Source organism: Protopterus annectens, chromosome 9.part0, assembly GCF_019279795.1.
Source record: "Protopterus annectens isolate FY-2018-M chromosome 9.part0, PAN1.0, whole genome shotgun sequence".
Classification (NCBI taxonomy): domain Eukaryota; kingdom Metazoa; phylum Chordata; order Ceratodontiformes; family Protopteridae; genus Protopterus; species Protopterus annectens.
In genome coordinates, this window is record NC_056743.1 from 910,936,909 (window position 1) to 910,956,665 (window position 19,757).

Below are 19,757 nucleotides of genomic sequence, written 5' to 3' on the forward strand. Positions count from 1 at the left end.
CCAGCCGAATATCCTCTTCTTGGACATGTAATATTTGAAATACAAATATATGGTCTACTCCCCTTTGTAAAGTGTGTCTAGCCAGGGCACTATATTCTTGTTTTCTGGCAAGACAATAGGCATGGTCCCTGATTCGTTCTCTAAGGGTCCTATTTGTCTTGCCCACATAGAAACAGAAACAGATCAAACAGTGTGCCACATAAACTACATTTTTGGTGTTACAAGTGCTGTTGTTATGCAATTCCCATAGATGCCCAGTGTGTGTGTGTGTGTGTGTGTGTGTGTGTGTGTGTGTGTGTGTGTGTGTGTGTGTGTATGTACACACACACACATATATGTATATAAATATCATGGTATTAACATGAAGACAGTGGAGCATATGATATTAAAATGAAGAAAATGGATTCTGAGGCATAAGTTATTCTTCAGTAATAACAATTATTATTTCATTTCCTTTTACTAGTCACCTTAAATAAAATGATAAGCTGTAACATACAAGGACATGCAAAATGTCAAGGAACACAGTCTTGCGTGGAATATTACTGGGCACTCAGATTTATTTTTGCTTAATTATTTTTTTCAAATATACCAAAAGAAAAAGCAAATATCATAACGAGACAACAAACCCATGTTTGATAACAAAAGGGACTTTGAATTACTTTGAATTATATGATAGCTAAACATCCATATAGCACTCATTCCAATGAGGTATATGTTAAAGAAGAATATATAATAAATTAACATTACAAACATCAGATATTTCATGAAGAAAAGCACTTGCTAAAAGTCCCTTGTGTTCCAGGTACAGGGCTGCAATGGTGAATTAAAGGAAAAAATAATGAAGGAGTGAGGTGAAAAATAAAAAGTTGACAGTGTGCCTTTCTGTTCTAAAAAAACATAAAAGGCCTAATGTGAAACACTCAAAGACATGCGTATTTTTACCTGGTACCCTTTCCAGAATGCTGAGATCGTAGCTGCAGCTGCATTGAGACGTTTATCCTGCTTCAACTCATGCAGCTGCCGACGAGCCTAGAGGTGTAAAAGCCAGAACTCCAAAAATTGAGTTGTTTGAAAGTATATGTTTAACAAACAGACAGCAAGGTTGGTAACCTTCTTTACATACTGAAGACACTGTTTGATATGGTGGGGAAAAATAGTGTTGTTCTAGGAATAACACAGTTTGAAAAATGGAAGATAAAATTATGAATAAAGCTCTTTAGTGTTTACAAATCTACAAAAAAATAAACAAAGGATGATCCACCTTGGATTATTGCTTAATAATTAAAATAAATTAAGCCTATTCAAAGCTGGCACCAGTACAGTGTTAGTGATTAGTAAATACTCCTCCAACCTCATGTAGAATTTTGCTGTCACTGTCAGTCAGATTACGGTCTGTAATCAACCAGTCATATTCATTTTAAGACAGCTTTGGAAAAGGATATCAAGCTAGTTGGCATTAATCATTAATTCTGATGATATCCCTCATTGCCTTCTGAAGCCTCTCTCGCACCACAATTCCTACACCATTTCTAGCCTGTCCCCCTCCTGAGTAGTATAGTCTGGATTCCAAGTCAAGTGGCTTTGCTGCACTGCCCTTCCATCTCATCTCTTGGATACATAGGATGTCCAGCCTCCTCCATATCATCATGTCATCCACTTCCAAGCTGCATCCTGTCAGTGAACTTACATTAAGTGTAGCAATTCTAAGTTCATGTTTGGCAGGTTGGTTGTTTTCATGTCCAGCTTTTGCTCAACAGAGCTATCCCAGGTAACCCAGGCTGGGCAACTAGACACCAGCCGGCCAGTAGCTTATTGACCCAGAGCTGCTAGGTTTTATGGTGGGCACACACTGGCCAATAGGAGCACATATACCCCTCCCACCGTTAGCAAGGGTCCCTAGCGTAGGTCACTAGGTCAGTGTAGGCCAGGTCCTCAACTCACTTATCACCACTAACTACCTATGCCCATTTTGGCGACATTAGTAAATATGACCGAATAACTTAGATACATACTTTACACCATCAAGTGGCTAGCAGTCTGTGATCCGTGTTCTCCTATCTTGAGGATACTGCACACCACAGTAGATAGTGGACATTATTATAACTTCATGACAAGTTTTACCAACTTTGATATGTAGCAATCACGGGTTTATAAAGATTAAATTACTTTTTAATTATTTGGCCAGGTTGAAATCTTGACCATTGCACAGAAGATTAATAAAATGACCATATGAAAGCAAAACAGTCACTGTGTAAAACTAATTGGAGTAATGCTTTTAGAGGAAAGACTGTAGAAGGAATGTTACAACTTTTTAAAGAGAAAATGCACAAACTCAAAAAAATATTTCACATCAGGATCTAGGCAAACAAGGTCAGGATGATATACATCCAAAAAGCAAGATATAATAGAAGAAAGATAAAAAATAGAAGCAATGAAAGCAAAGTCAGGCTATAACTTTGAAAACAGAAATAAACTAGGACAGACAAATTAAACAGTGTGAGACAAAATCAGAAAAAATTTTAAAGAAAATGTATATAATGACATTGTGTATAATAGGGAACCATTTTGTAGATATATAAGATGTGATAAGAATAAAAGCATACAAATTGATAAACTATGTGTAGATTCTAAAATTTATTCTCAAATATAACATACTATAGATATATGTACACAATTTTATACAAAACAATTTGGCTCCAAAAAAGGGATGATAAATTATACTGGCAACTACCAAGTAACATCAGATACTGAAAATAAATTAGATTATATTGAAAAACGACTTTGCAAACAGGACCTAAAATACAGAGAGGTGATGGATTTAGTAATAATTATCTGAGAACATTTCAGCATTATGGTTTGGATGGAGAGATAGGATCCAGGTGGAGAGATGATAAAATCAGTAAGCAAAGGAGAGTAGTGTTGCTGGAATTGACTTCATCCTCAAGTCTTAGTGAGTACCTTAACAAGGCAGACCTTGATTTTACAAAATCAGAAACAGGTTAAAACATAAAAAAGACATCTGGGTGCAAAAGTCCCAGGATAAAAAAGTATCCAATCCTGGTAGGCACACTGGTGCCAGGACTGGAAAAAATGACAATGTAGAATCCTCAAGACAGGGAAACATTCCTACAATGGGGTTATGCCAGACTCAGAGGGAGGATTGTCCGCTGTTGCAGAAGGAAGCAGTAGTCCACAAAAAATACAAAAACTTACAGGCCAAAAAAGAGCCATAAATATGATAGAGTGGACTACTGAGGATAAGAAAGAAATTGTCTGTTAATACTATTATGCAGTAAGCCCAGAATTTCTTGATACAACATATTCAAAAAGATTAAGAGAGAAATTACAGAAAAGAAAAATACTTGCACAAGAAAAACTGCCAAAAGCTTCAAATGCAAATTTATGTTCATTAATACAATAGATTCATGAAAACATTATATATATGTTTATATATATATATATATATATATATATATATATATACACACACATATATATATATATATATACACACACACACACACACACACACACACACACACACACACACACACACACACACACACACACACACACACACACCAAGAAACCTTGGACCTAGAGATTTTAAGGAAGAGAGATCAGATAGGATGTAATATTTATGCAAAGGCGAAAGTCTAACTAAGCAATACAAATAAGCAGTTCCAAAGAGATGTGAAGAGGAATACAGGCAAAGGTACAAAGCTATGGACAATTTGACTATACAAAAATAAGCTCAAAATGGAGACTGTAGAACAGAAGCTTAGTGAAGTAGAAGTTAAACAAATAGAAGCTGAAGTTATGGAATACCTGCTAAGTGAAGGAATTAGTTTAGAAAGTCTAACACAGGTTGTGTCACAGCGTGATGGAACAATGAGTCCCGAAATTAAGGAGAAACAGGTTGAATGTGAACTGTCTGATCAGTTGCCACATGAAGATACTCTGGAACCTTCAGGAGGAAACCAGTACAAAAGTTCAGTTGGAGCTGCACTGCAAAGCAAGGAACAGGAAACAGTGGTAACTCTTATGCAGTTAATGTTGTGGCGTGATAGGCCAGTGAGTTTCCATATGAAAGAGTAGTAGATAATGCAGGATGCAGCTGAACAGAATATGTCACAGGAAGATGCTTTGGAACTTTTTGTAGAACGCCTGCAAGAAAAGGAGAATGAAGAATGTGCCTTTAGTTTAGAAAAAAAAGTTAAAGAAAGAGCTGCTTGATTTAATAGAGATGGATAGACATATTAAAATTGATGAAAGAAACAGATTACAAAAAGTTAGTAAGACCCAAAAAAGTCTGACAAAACAAATTAACACAGTAATCAAGACTATTAACAGAAATTCACGTGATATAACAGAAGTACATAGGATATATTACTGTGCAGCTAAATTAATAAAAGAGAAAGTCGTACCTCAAAAATGCAGGACAATAAGGGAAAGGAAAGGAAGGGAAGAAATCAAGTGCCATCATGGAAGTATCAAGTAGAAAAAACGATGAAGCAATTAAGACAAGAAGAGTCACTGTTAGAAGAATATAGAAAAGGGAACAGATTAATAAAAAATACTTAGAAAGATAGATGTCATAAAAGCAACATGCAGTATTAGAACAGACCAGGATCTATTGTAAACTAGTGTGAATAATAAACTAAAGATATCCACACAGAAGAAAAACTTAGAAGATATGCAGATAAATATAAAGGAAAAGTACCAAATAAGTAATTCACTGAATATCCAAAAATGCTTTATAGAGAACTGGGAAATAAGAAAAAGGAATAGAAAGACCCCCCAAAAATGAAGAAGAAATAGACACATTTTGAAGAAATATCCATGAACACACTGTGTAAATACCAACGATGCTGAATGGATAGAATATGTAAAAGAAACAGTGAAAAGCTGAAAAGTACATGATATGAAATGGGATGAAGTAACAGACAGAGAAATTGAAATAAAATTAAGAAAAGCTCCAAAATGGAAAACCCAAGGCCTAGGTGCAGTACCTAACTTCTGGTTAAAAGTATTAACATTGTCACATGAAGATTTAGCCCCGAGTAAGAACTACTTGTATATGCACCCCGAACAGTCAGCAACCTGGTTAACTATGGGGAAAATTATATTCCTCCTTAAGAGTGAACCTACAAGCTATCCTAAAAACTATAGGCCAATAACTTGCCTTCTAAAGATGTATAAACTACACACTGGAATTGATGCTGACAGAGTTTATAGTCATTTAGAAGAAAACTCAATCATGACAATAGAACAAAAAGGTATCAAAAGAAAGTCATATGAAACAAAGGATCATTTGTTGTCTAAGACACACTGAAGAATTGCAAAAAGGGGAAGAATCTAAGTATGTCATGGATAGATTACAAAAAAGCATTTGGCAGCATTTGACGTTCATGGATAAAGGAATACTTACAGACATATGAGATACACCCTATGTTGATTAATTACATTATAGTGACCATGAAACACTGGCAAACCACTCTGCAGCTAAACCATGATAAAGGACAAATTATTATCCAGGGATAACAATTCAAAGGGGGATATTTCAGGGTGACTTTATGTCACCACTGCTCTTTTGTCTTGCTCTTAACCCATTAAGTTGTTAACTTAGTAGATTAAGTCACGGTTTCAATTTGGCTCCCAGACAACAAGAAAGTGTAAAGACTTATTTTCTTTTTGTGGATGATTTAAAACTGCATAGTTCATTGGATTAGGAGCTGAAAGCACAACTGGAAGTGGTCAAAACTTTCTCAGATGATATAAGAATGTAATCTGATCTTGATAAATGCCCAAAAGGAACATTTGAAACAGGAAAGCTGCAGCACTAAGAAAATATCAGTCTGGGATAATAATGTGAAATAAAGGAATTTGAGCAGGAGGAAATATATAAATATTAGAGAACTGATGAAGGATCAACAATAAAACATAAACAAATGTGAGCAAAGCTCAGTAATGAACATTTTAGAAGACTAAAACATCTAGGAACAAATTCCAAGCTATAAACCAACTTGCTCTTCCTATTCTGACTTACAGTTTTGGGGTGATTGACTGGTCCAAAAAGGCACTTGATCAGCTGGACAGGAAAACAAGAAAAATGCTTAACACTTATCAAATCATAAATAAAAATTAGTGCATTCCAAAATTATAAATTCCTCATTCTGAAGAAGATATGGACCTCCTCAAAACTAATTACATCTATAGATCTGCAATCGTAGAACTGCATCCATATCTGCTGATCTTATCAGAGCCAAACATAGTGAAAGTTTTGAAACATGAAGAGAACAATCCTAAGATGACGTCCCTGTGTAGTTTACTAGGTACATATTGGTGCCAAGCAGGAATGGAAACCATACCAGAGTTACACCAAAATTAGGCAGCAACCAAATGTGCCTAAAACAAAATTAAAAATATAAGGAGAAGGATCAGATGAGAAGGCAAAGAATGTGGAAAAGGCATAAATGTAGTTGCAAGTGCAGAAAACTCCTGGAAAAACCTCATGTTGATCAGGATCTGAAGCAGGAATGGTTAAGGAGAGGTGAATTTAAACCACAATCTGATATTAGTGGCCCAGGATACTAGACTACATACACGTGGTTGACAAAGTCCAATGAACATGTGGGAGAAACAGGCAAATGCAGGTTCTGTAAAATGGAACTGGAAGCAGTCACATACCTTGTGCTGGATATGGTACACTAATAGCAGAGGGCCTGTATACTGAAAGGCATAATAATATGTCAGGATGGTTACACTGGGGATTGTGCAAACAATAAAATACTGAAGTAGCTGAGAAGCACTGGAAACATGAGCCACAATGCATTATAGAGAAAGATGAAGCTTATATCACATGGGATTTCTCATTACCAACAGTTCAAAAAATAGAAGCAAGAAAAACAAATATAGTAGCCCATGAATAGAAGACAAAGGTAGCATTGATCATTGAAATTACTACACCCAGTGGTTATAGTGTCTTACGTACAGGGAGACACAAAGTAATAAAATACCAGGATTTCCAGGCAGAAATGAGGGCAAATTGGAAGGAGAATACCCAGACAGTTCCAGTAGTAGTAGGAGCAATGAATCTCAAAAAAAAATGTGCAGTCTTATTTAGATAAGCTACCGATGCGTGTAACTCCGTATGAATTGCATAAAGAGTCAGTTCCCACATTGCAGGTGCTGCGTAAAGCACTTTTGGCTAACATCAAAGATTGAAACAATCCTAATTTCACTTTCTTTAATCATACTTTGACTTAGGAATGGGGTTCATTCCCATCATGATATTAGAAAAACAAAAGACTTGAAGAAATTAAACTGAGAGATACCATAACAACTGTAATTCACTAGTTCGTTTAAATACGGGGAGATTCCTTGCGATTGTTAATCCCATCTTTAAGGGAAAGGGGAAGGAATACAGGATAAGCCCAGTGTGATCCAGGCCTATAAGTTCAATTTCTTGCTGTGGAAAAACAATGGAAAAGGTTGTTTTGGATACATTAATGGAAAGGCCAAGATAAAATTCCAAGTTTTATTTTAGCGCTTTCATCCAGAAGGACTTCTTCAGAATAAAATCCATTAATCAACCATCTATTAAATTACAAATTTCAAAAACCAGAGCCAAACCCTATAAAGATAATACATCTTAAAGTGACAGTGCTAAGAACAACAGAAAAGGCTTTGGCACTGTCACTTTAACTCATTTACTCCAATGGAGCTCTGGAGGTATGCACTGTAACTTTCAACAGACGGAGTATAAGCCTTTTGACAAAATTAAATTACATCCTCACATTTCAAACAAGTGTTCATATCTCTGGAACCATAGGGGCTATGAAAGAAGTATAAATGGCAAACCCTTCAGCACAATCTATTTTATAGTAGTAGTTTTCTTTAGGTTCTAGATATTAAACTGAATTTTATAATACACAATAAACACAGTAACTATTACTTTTGTAGTATTTTGCAACAACTTACAATATCTCAGCAGCCACTCAAGTTGCACACATACTGTCAACATTTTATTCATCTAGCTGAGAGCTTTCATATGAGGCTTAGCAGTTCTGTCTGTTTCTTGGCTGTTGAGATACTTAGAAAATGTGTAAATTATAGCTATATGAATTAATGTCATGAAACCAACAGTTAATATCTCTTTACCTGCACTAGACAGAGATCAAATATTAATGCAGTTGAGTTTGTCATTGTGTAAGCTTTAAGATGAAATCTTTTCAAATGTTGTATATAGCATGGTTTTGGAATTATTAATGCAAATATGAACAATCAATATTTGATGCCTAGAGGTGTCAGAAGGAGTTAACTGCAGATGCACCTGGAGGCGTCACTTGGATCTAATGAGTCAAGATGTAATGGCATGATAGGTGTTGGCTCTGGATTGGTTAATTATTCAATGATTTTTATTTTTTTTTTTTTGAAAATTGTATTTTAATGGATTATCGATTAATCGGTTTTATTCTAAAGAAGTCCTTCTGGACAAAAGCACTAAAATAAAACCATTGGAATTTTACCTTGGTCCTCTTTCTTTTGCCTGATCGGGGGAAGATATTTTGTTGTTTGGTGTTCCTTATGCATCATTTGGGGTTTTGCTGTTGATATTATTGGAAAGGTTGGGACTTGAAACCATATATTGGTATGCATATACTGAAAATAGATCTATAACTACCTGTAACATGATGTTTTACAGTAAAATGATAACAGCTATGAATGAAAAAGTGATGTAATTTATGTAGACTTAACTTCAGCCTTTGATAGGGTCATAGAGAAAGCATTGATTTTCTCAATAATTTTGAACAACTAAGTATTAATATACTCTTGATAAGAAGTGTAACAGCATTGCATACAAATAGAACATAAGTATCGTATAGCAATCTGATAGGTGAAATTCTACATTACAGTCAGGATGTCCCACAGGGTTCTGTCCTAGGCCCATACTTGTTTAAGTTGTATCTTTCAGAGCTATAATTTTTATCTGAGGTGTTGTATAGTTTATAAAACAACTTAACTAAATTTACCATTTGGACACAGCAGAATCACATGCTGATAAGTACAACAAAAGAACTATGTATACAAGATTTGAGAGACATAGACTGAAGGGTGAATACATAACACAGCACACAGTGATTGAAACTGTAGATTCATTTAAGGACCTGGATATAGGGGTAGATCCAGCTTTGAGTTTTTCTGACCATATCAACCAACTGGTTAATGATATTTATAAAACTATAAGAGTGTGGAATAACAAAATGGAAACCTTATACAAAAACTAGCATGAGTAAATTGGAACGAGTACAGCAGAAATTTACCAAGGCCATCCATGGGTGTGAAAATAAGATTAAAATATTCAGACTTATAAAACATCTCACATAGATATTTAAGAGGAGGCCTTATTCGGTCATAAAGGGCATTTAGAGACTGTTACTTCTGGGAATGGTTCCAGTTATCAAAGAATAGCAGAGAATCATCAGGCAGCCTGTACAGGATACTATATAAGAATGAGAGATGCACTAATTGGTTCTCTTAGAAAGTAGTGCATTCATAGAACAGACTACCAAATTATATTAAAACAAACACTAGCCTAGATATTTTTAAGAACATGGTTACTTATTCTGGGAATGACTGTTTTGGCAAATTGGCAGGCTTGAACATTGCATTATTGCCCATTCCTGAAATATCTGTATGCATGTATGCATGTATGTATGCACCTCCCTATAAAGTACACAATTGGGGGATATCGTCATCTAGTTTTATTTTAGAAAAAAACTTGGTTTGCCTCTCATACTGAGGAAAAAATATTGTTTGACATTCTTGAGACAATTCAACTATAAAAAAGGAAAGGTTTTTAATCTGAATATTTCGATCCTTCATATAAGTAAAAATGTAAATCTTACATTTGCTCACAACTGTGATGTTACTATATAATTATGTTGGCTGTAGTTGCTTCTAAATTAATAAATGGTTTTCAGTTCTCTTTAGCTCCTGTTAAACTTCACTTCCAAGTGCTGTGGGTACTTCTCTGGGCACACATACTACTGGTATAGAATCAAGTTTTATCTGCATGTAATACTCTCTTAGCAAATTAAAAAAGAAACATCATAGCCATGCAGCAATCACTACAATGATTCTGCATAATATCTGAAATGTACATGTAACTCTATGAATAATTCACTACTCATGCAGTCTTTGTTTTCAACCTCTGAATTTGTTTCACTATTCAAAGTTTCTCATAAACCACATAATCCAAAACATCATAACTAAATTCTTTAAGTGCAACTATTTGGAAAAGAAGGCTGAATATTTCAAAAGGATTCATATGACTGACCTAATGCTACCACCAGGTGGCCAGAATAGGTTAATAATGTGTACACAAATCTCTGTTCAATGCCAAATAGAATCAAAGCATTAAAAGTATCTTTTGACCCATTTTGCCTGGCAGAAAAGCATGGCACTTGATTGTGACCCAGCTAACTTATGTTCAGTTAGTGAAATGGGTTCAAGAGGGAGTGGTTGCTGCCAGTTCATTCATCCTGGGGGTGGAGGTGTTTTAACTAACCCATTGGGTCACTCTTAGAGGAAGTACTGAATATAAAACCAATGGAACATAAGCCTGTAGGACATGTGTGATCCCTTGTATAAGGATCAGCATTTGGGCAAATACATGCAACGTCCTCTAGGTTAGCAGCATTCGTAAAGCTCTAGGTAGCCACCACTAGATGAAAAGCTCCAAGGGAGGGAGAAGGGAGTCCACTGGGTGTGGTACATTGGCAACTCCCAACTGCCCAGCTCTGAAGTCTCATGGGAATAAAAGGGCAGATAAGACCTTTTAGCCAGGAACAAATGGCCTGTAGACCTCTTATTCAGTTTGGGAATGCTTAATTTACTGCAAGGGATGAACAAACTGTCCAATCAGATGGAGAAAGAAAACCTACTGTTTACACTCTGCACCAGTATCTAGTTTAAATTCCACATTCTGTCCATTAATTGTCAATATGTATTTCCAACAATCAGCCTTGTACTATTGTCTCACTCCTTCTGATGCATTTTTAGGCTTCACATTGTCAAGCTTTTTCACTTCCATGGTAAGAACAAATGGTTCATTTTCATATTTCTACTCTCATCAACATGCAAATTATTTCAAGTAAATTATTTTAAACATATTTTTGCTTTAATCATTTCCTACCAAAGATTCTGCAGAACTGATTAAGACTAGGACAATGTTATCTGTAATGCTTAGATTCACATCTAATGCAGTCATTAGCTGTAGCAGTACACGCTCCTCCATCTTGGATCCTTTGTTACAGAATATAGATACCTGGTTTTCTCTTTCATATACTTAATTGTTACAACATATCCTACCTTTACTTCTCACCTTTCCTCTATTATTTGACTAACAGTTTATATTGCACACATCCTCCTCATCTTTTAGTTTATATATCTGTGCACCAGTAATTGCTCTTGCTCTGATGCATCAACAGCTTTTGATAAAGCCAAGTTGATTTGTCTTAAAAGCCTGCTTCTTGTTTAACTATACCTTATACTATAAATTACTAAAAGTTTTACTAGAAAATCATGTAACTGACCATATTCATACTTTATGGCTCTCATCTTTCATTTCATAAAATATCTATTTAGTCTGTGTAGGACCTTGAGCTTAAGAACAAATATCTAAATAAATAAGTTATTTCTGAGCTGACTATAATTACTGAATGCAGCTCTAAAAGTTACCATGTTCCCTATCCCTTCATCAATGAATATGAAAAAGTTAAATACTTTTAGGGCTTCTTTCCCAGCATCATACAGGAATGCTACACACTGAACTGCTTAATATATTTCATTTAATCTACTTGTAGTGAGGAATAAATTGCATTTCTGGATCTAAATTTTACAGTTTTCAGCCAGATTCCCTTATAATGATAAAAATCCCAATGACTGTAGTTGTGCCATATTTCCACTGAGAATTATACTTCTGTATTTATAACAATAGAAACTCTTGAAAAACAGTGCATTTCTTCACTTATATAGATATATTTATCTCATTTCTGGCAGATGTTTCACCACTCTCAATACCATGTCACGTCAGCAGGTGTACTAAATGGCATATATAGTCAGCAAATGTGGTTTAAACGCCACAAATTTCAACTGCTGATTTCTCTGAAACTGCTGGGTATCACACAGCATACCAATCACCCTAGTCAGCTCATTAGTTTTTAAAGATATATGTTCTATTGGTTAACAAATACCATCTTTCATTTCTTATTAATTTATTGAAAACCCGAAGGTGATGGGCAAACCCTATATAAACCCATTTCAACCACAGACATAGGCTACATAAAAGAAATACAAAGTGTACATCTGAAACACACACAAAGTGTTAACAAGTTTGGATCATTAGAGGCCACACTCTTATAATGGGGCATGAAAATATAGAAATACTGGTGGCATTGTGATAAACAACAGAATTGATACTATCACCTGTACTGGTCTCAACAAGTAAATGATCTAGCAGGGACAATATGTCACTGGACGAGATGCTACAAAATAAGTATCCTGAACTATTTCAGTACTGGATGACCAAATTGGGGGAAGCTCATCTCAGAACTGGATCAAGTAGTAGTCATGTCATGACAATGGTTTTGCCACCAGTTCAGATACAATGGCATCCAGCTGAAACATTCAATTTAATAAATGGCTTCTGAAGTTGGTAACGAAGGCAACTTCCAGAATGAACCTGTCTGCTACTGAAAACTAAAAGAATGCTTGCATTAATGTATAACATAGTCAGGTGGACTGAATTTGAAGAGAAGATCGATATTTGCTCCCACCCAAAAGTAAATATTCAAAAAAGTTAGTGCTCTGGCTGTCAAACAGACACATTGTAATCTTAGCCTTAAAATAAGAAAGTTACCATTCCAAATGTCTCCCTCCTGGGGCACTGTATGAAAGAATACGTGGGAGAGAAATATATAGACAGGTATGCTCCAAAGTAGGCACCCATACAGGTCGCTTTAATAAATGCTAGTTCTACATAAACATCAAGTCCAAAAAATGACAGTCTTATTGTGTATGACCTGATATTAAATTACAGTGCTCAAAAAGAGGTCACACAATTGCAGATCCCCCACCATCTGCTGGCAATAGCATAATGGCTCCCTATATATTTTTAGCATAATATTTCCCTTTATATCCTCCAAAGTCAAGAGGAGAACCCCACTATCCTAGCAAAATTACATCACATACAGTAACTGGTAATCCTACCTAAAATAAGTCAGCTTTAAATAAGATGGTGAAAGAGAGACCCCTGCCACCTGCTTTTTGATGAGCCCTAACAATACCCGACTTTTAAGCATTAAAGAAATACTGTGAGGGAAGCAAGGGCCATCAGATGGATGGAACATGATAAGAAAGTCTGTTATAATTGAAATTCCGCTGCTTAAAAGAAAAAGACAGAAATAAACCTTGTAAAATTAAAATTACAATGCTTCCAAGAATACCAGATTAAGAAAGTACACAAATACAGTTGTGTGATCTGTTTAGAAATTAGACATCATTTAGGCTTTTGTTAAAGAGATGCTAGTTAGAATTAAAGTTTGCCTCTGCTTACAGGAAATGACCTCCTCCCCCCGCAAAAAAAAAGAACAGAAGCAGCTACCTAAAGAAGATCCACATCTTTATTTTCATTTGATAGACCCTCCCATCACACTGGTCCACTCACAAATAGCTAATAAATGACAGCTCAAGTCCACACTTTCTCGTGAGTTGTGTATTTGACCTGCTTAATTTATAATCAACTATGACAAATATAAAAAGGAAACACCCTACACTCCTTGTTAGATTAGGTATTAAATGCATGCAGTTCCCTCTCTCTGAAATAGTACAGATTCAGCATAGTTTCATTTAGTCTCCACTGTACATTACGAAAAATTAATGGAAGAATACAGTTGACAGTGAGTTCATTTTCTGTCAGGGTTAACAGAAATGCATAATGTAGTGTTTTGTAGATTTCTCAGATTTAATCCTGACAGTGTGTCAGGCTGTGCCAGAGAAAAAGGGTGTGTGGAAACTTCACTTTGGTAAGACCACCTGGTTAGAGAAAACATGTCTTGTTATGGAGATTTACTGTCTCTAACACTTGGAGCTCATGGCTAAGAAAATAGTTGTTTCACATGCTTCATATGCAAGCTGTACAGAGAAAAAGGGTATAATATCTGTAGGATGAAAGCCAAGTTATGCAGATGTCAATATTCTTGCAGTTCAATTTGCAGATGACTTTGTTTATGCTAATTTAATGCATGTATATATGGTGCAACCTATTGTAATAATAACTGCTTGTTAACATTCTTGATGTAGTATTTGTTTTACAAATAAATACTATTAAAGAACAGTCAAAAGATTTCTGACTGACTTTTACACAAAAAATTTGTGGTGCAAATCCTGCTATTACAAAATACAGTATCTGACATTTTAAATCAAATAGATAAATATTTCACCCTACCCCACTTACTTTATTTTTCCTCAATCTGTGGTCTCTAAACCTCTGAGAAAGAAAGATGACTGACAGTTAATGTACCACATGGCTCATTCTTTCTCCAAAGTGCATCGACCTTGGAGTGAGCAGGAAAAGAGAAGTACATGACAACTCAATCTGCTATTCTCAAGCAATTACCAAGGGTTTTGCATCCAGAAAGAAAGAAGTCATCATCTCTCTGTACTCTTTCCTCATTAGGCCAATCATTGAGTATAATGCCCCATTTGGCATTTACCTCACTAGACACATGCAACAGTTGGAAAGGCCATAAATGTACCCCATGAAGAGGATCCTAGACCTTAAACACATGCCCTACACAGACAGACTAAAAAAATGCCAGCTATTCTCTGTCTCATATGTCTACTAAGAGGCAATGTCTGCCTTGACTTACAAAGCCACGTCTGACCCAGCTCTGTTAGAAATGCTACATGTAAAGAAATCCCAATCCCTCCACACCACATGCTCCAGAGACCTCAGTCTCATTACCACAATCAACAGAACATGCTGGAAGGGCAGGTTCATAACCCAGAGACTGCCCATGCTCTGGAATAGACTTCCCATACATGACAAGCAGAGCACCACACTGGCCCTCTTCAAGAGAAATCTTGATGAGTGGATGGGAAATAGCAAGTTCACCCCAGGAATCACTCCAGTGGTTCTACCTGATAGAGGTACTAGGAACTAACGTCAGGCGGCACGATGCCAGGGCACTTCTATGGGCTAGGCTTGTAAAGGCTCAAGGGTCATTAGCCTAGTACACACCTATGAACTAAGCTTCAGCATTTAAAGCAAGTATTAATAAATGACCTAAGGAGGACCTTTTATACAATAAATTAGTCAATGCTTTTAAGCAGATAAAATCATTATTTTAGTAAAATAGGTTACATTGCAATAGCAGGCCAGAAACAGAATGTGTACTAGGTGGAAAATAAAGTGGGCAAATATATCAAAAATGTCTGATAAGTACAGACTAGCAAAACTAGGTTAATAGCTAATTAGGCAAAAATTTGTATGATACTAACACAAACAGCAAAATGTTAATAAAAAAGCACACAGTTAAAATTTAAAAAAGTGCCAATAAGGTTCTTATATATACACACACACACACACACACATATATATATATATATATATATATATATATATATATATATATATATATATATATATTTTTTTTTTGCAGACGTGGATTAAGGAATACAGATGACAACTTGGTTGACCTGATGCTCATAATCCAGCAAAGTGGCTTAGTAGTGCAGTAAGTGCTCAATATTTCAATTTTCTATCAGAATTCCAGGATGAAAGTTGACAGCAAATAGAAAAAACAGCTCAGCTACATGTAAGGCTGGAAGAGGTATCAGCATGCTGGAATAAAATGCTACCACCTTCAGTTCCTAAAAGAGAAAGACTTGCTTGAAACTAAGTAAATCCAATTAAGAATGATAATGCCAGAGACGACAAGAGAGTGTCAGTACGTGAAAACCTTACAGCAATGTCTGAAGCCCAAAAAAAAGTCACTGTATCTAGTTAAAGGAATTGATATCCACAAGCTACATCTAGGCAGGTGGTCACCACAAATAACTCCCAAACATGCTAGCCCAAAATATCTTGGTCTCTAAAGCCCTCAAGAACAAACTGACAATTTGCTGACAGATACATTAACTGTCACAAATAATTCACCAAATTCACACGGGCATTGTGTTCTTCGGTCTTCACAAAATAATGCTAGTACAAGCAACAGAATTATCTCAGTGAGATTAATATATTCCATTTATGGAGGTTCTCTTGGGAGCAAAACAAAAGACTGATTCCCAAATGCTCACCACTCTAAGCACTAATGCTAATACTGATGCTGTAGAACCTCAAAAAAATGTCCCTTAGTCCAAGGTACAGTCATTTTACAAAGTATACACTAGTGACAATGATGTCTGGGGGCTTATCTACAATGTCAAGGGGTGCAGGGGGAAAATAATTTACTAGTTTGAGAGACTTGATTTTTCACTATTTTACATGTAATGTGCACATTAGAGTTAATATGTTTGATTACTGAAAACCTGTGTGCCAAATTTCTGTCATGCATTTGTTTCTCTGTTCAGACCTCCAGTTTCACCTTATAGATAGAAACACAAAGATCCAAGCACTTAGCATGATGCCTGGAAAGAAAAATTGACTCCAGCATACCAAAACCAGTATGATAACAAGATAAGATCAGTATGGATGATCAGAGTTAAAATCACGTTATGTACATAAACAATCAGAGTCATCAGAAAAACAAAGATCCTACAATAGCAACGTAGTTTAAAAAACTTAAAAAGTAATTTCTAGTAATTTAATGTTTTTCAGTCTTCTAGGTTTTGCACTATAACCGTACTTCTTATGATCTTCATGAAAAAGCTGTAATTATGTACTGCATATTAATGTCAGCATTTTCTACTCCCAGGTGTATCTTTGCACACTATAGTGCTTTCTAGTCCCTTCTAATACAACATGACAATGTTTTTTTTTTCTTTAGTGATTTTTACCTATCATTGTTGAAGTGAGACCCCAACCTCATATGCAAAAATTGGAAAAGGGAGTTGTGGATGGATGGATGGATGGATGGATCTGTTGATTTTACATTTTTACATTCTTATTATTTTTTCTGGAAATGTTTAGTGCTCTGATTTTTTCCAGTCAGTATATAACCTCAAGTAAGGCCCTCTACCCAGTAAGAAAGTACACCAATTGGCTTCAGACTCTGAAAACAAATGTGGGGACCTGTCAAGGCTTCCCATATGGTTTTCTCAGCTTTTTATATGTCTAATTCACACTGGATTTCATGTAGGACTCACTGTAGTTTGATGGAGTCCAAGCATGGCAAACCCTAACTGCTGATTGGCTGAGGACAATCCTTAACATAAGCCACAGCTGTTGGCTAATAGCAATGTTGTAGCAAGAATGAGAGCTCCTAGAAAGAATGTAGGGATGGTTTTGATTAACAGCAGTTATCAGTTGTAAGTCTGATTCAGCATAGTTGCAGCTAAAATAAGGTGCAAGAGTTAAAGACTGAGTTTAGCATTTTTTTTTATTTTTAATCTGTTGATGCCCTTTCTGCTGAACATACTGTGACTTTGTAGTTCTGATTTTATTAATTTACTTTGTATAAATAGCTTTGCCTAGACCAGCTTTTGTGTAATGGGATATTAAACTCTACTTCATTTAGTGTTTTACGTAACATTTGATGTTTCCCTGGTGTCCCAATACACAGTGCATCTACTTGTACTCCATTTAAAAACAGAAATTTTCCGTATTTTACTCCTTTTTCTTATATACCCCACTGTGAGTTCTGGTATCATGACCAGATATCCACCTTGTCTCCTAGGCCTTCATAAGCATAATTTATTTTTCAAATTATTCCACTTGATTGTAGTATGGTTGCTTGATGAAGGATTCTTGGCAACCTGTTTTACCAAATACTATCTCCTGAGAGTAATTATTTCTGAAAAGCATTACTGTGTGCTTAAAAACAATATATATATATTATAATCTGCTGACCCACTAATGAAAGGGGATCATTCCTGCCAACAATGCCGGTGACCTTAGTGTGGTTATAGTCCATATGCCAAAGTGCCAGTTAGGGAAGGTAGCAAGCAGATGGAGGCCAAGCCTGCTCCTTTTTCAGTGCCTAGCAGCAATGGATGATCCAGTAAAGGCTGGAGGCACTGCAGCAAGTAAGCATAAAGAAAGGGCAGCACTAAACATTTACCTGTGAAGAGACTGAGTGGAAACACTAGTGACTGCCTGCACTGAATTCCCTGCACATCAAGCATTGGGAAGGAGGTTAACTACAAAGTAAAAGCATAGTCAAAAAGCACTCATCCTGCAGACTGATAGGGACTTAGAATCATCAGCCAGATCTTGGTCTCAATAAGAGAACAAATTATACACCAGAGGCTAGTTGTGAAAACTATATTAAACAAAAGCCATATTTAACAAAACCATCATGCATGCATGCATGTCAATTGAATGTCATTTAAAAAAAAGACGATTAAAAAGGCAATGTTCTTGGAATCAGAAGTCCTATGTTTGACAAAAAATACTTGCTTCCAGGAAGCACATCCAAGACAAATGAGGTCAGATGAATTCTCTTTGGCATGATTGCCACACTACTATTCCATTTTTGATGCATAGGTTATGTGCTTCCAGTACTCCCCCCTTTTATGTGGTCATTGCTTTATTTACTCCCATTTTAAGCTACTTCATAGCATCTTGTACATGATCATTACTACCAAAGTGTTGCCGCCTCCAAATTCTAAAACCAGATGAAACCTTACTGTGCTGTTATCACTAAGTCACATGACTTTCTTTATGTACCTCTTCCAAGTACATTTTTACATATAATTCTACTCTAGTTCCAGTAGCATCTTATTCCTGATTAGGCTCTTAACCTGTTACAGAATGCCTGTTCACTGCTGTCCTTCTAAAACATCCTTGCACTGGTTTCTGGAAGCTACTGGAACTGACCGCCTTGCATTTAGCATGTTCAAGTTACCTATTAGCAACATCTCTCCTTCCCCTCTACTTTCTTCATCCTTTGCTATATAGTACCATATCAACTTTTCCATCTATCTGGAAGCTTTGAGATCACTCTACGTTAGATTGTCAATTTATACTTTAGTTCATTGTGGCCCACAGGCTCTCTGCCACTGTGCTCTGTTTTAATCTACTACTATTTTGATACCTTTCAGAATGTATAGGAGCTACCCTCTCTTAATGATAAAGTTATACTGTCAGATAGAGCAAGGTAGAATTCAGATCTGCCTCTCTCTCTCTCTCTCTCTCTCTCTCTTTCTTAATTCTTAACTTTGAACCTTATGTTACTGGCTTTTAAATAAGTCCAGCTATCACTGCAGGTCATACCTCTCAACTGTCCCTGACCTTGCCTTGTATTCTTGCTATGCCATTCTTAAAATGTTTGATTTTCTAGTAAATTACTGAGGATTATTATCAGTCATTAATGGCAGCCATTCGTTTCATATGTTTTATTGTTCTGAAGCTGCATGCTGAAGCAAAACCTGTTGTTCTATTAACCTTAAAGTGAATAGGAATAATATTTAAAAAGTTCCCCTGATTTGGGGCCTTTATCTCCTCATTATTTTTAGTTTTGTCCACAATTCTTAAGCAAAGTGGTGAGAGGTATGCTGTAGGCAGAATGTATTTATTTATATTCAGA

General features: G+C 35.9%; 1 protein-coding gene across 1 annotated transcript in view; it reads right to left on the minus strand.

Annotated features, from left to right (window-relative positions):
• The window catches only part of LOC122811661 (unconventional myosin-Ib-like), a 1,027,360-nt gene that overhangs the window by 181,813 nt on the left and 825,790 nt on the right, over positions 1 to 19,757 (minus strand). Inside the window, exon 22 of the mRNA XM_044083653.1 lies at positions 943 to 1,029. Coding sequence (XP_043939588.1) covers positions 943 to 1,029 — 87 coding nt within the window. The remainder of the gene's footprint in view (positions 1 to 942; positions 1,030 to 19,757) is intronic.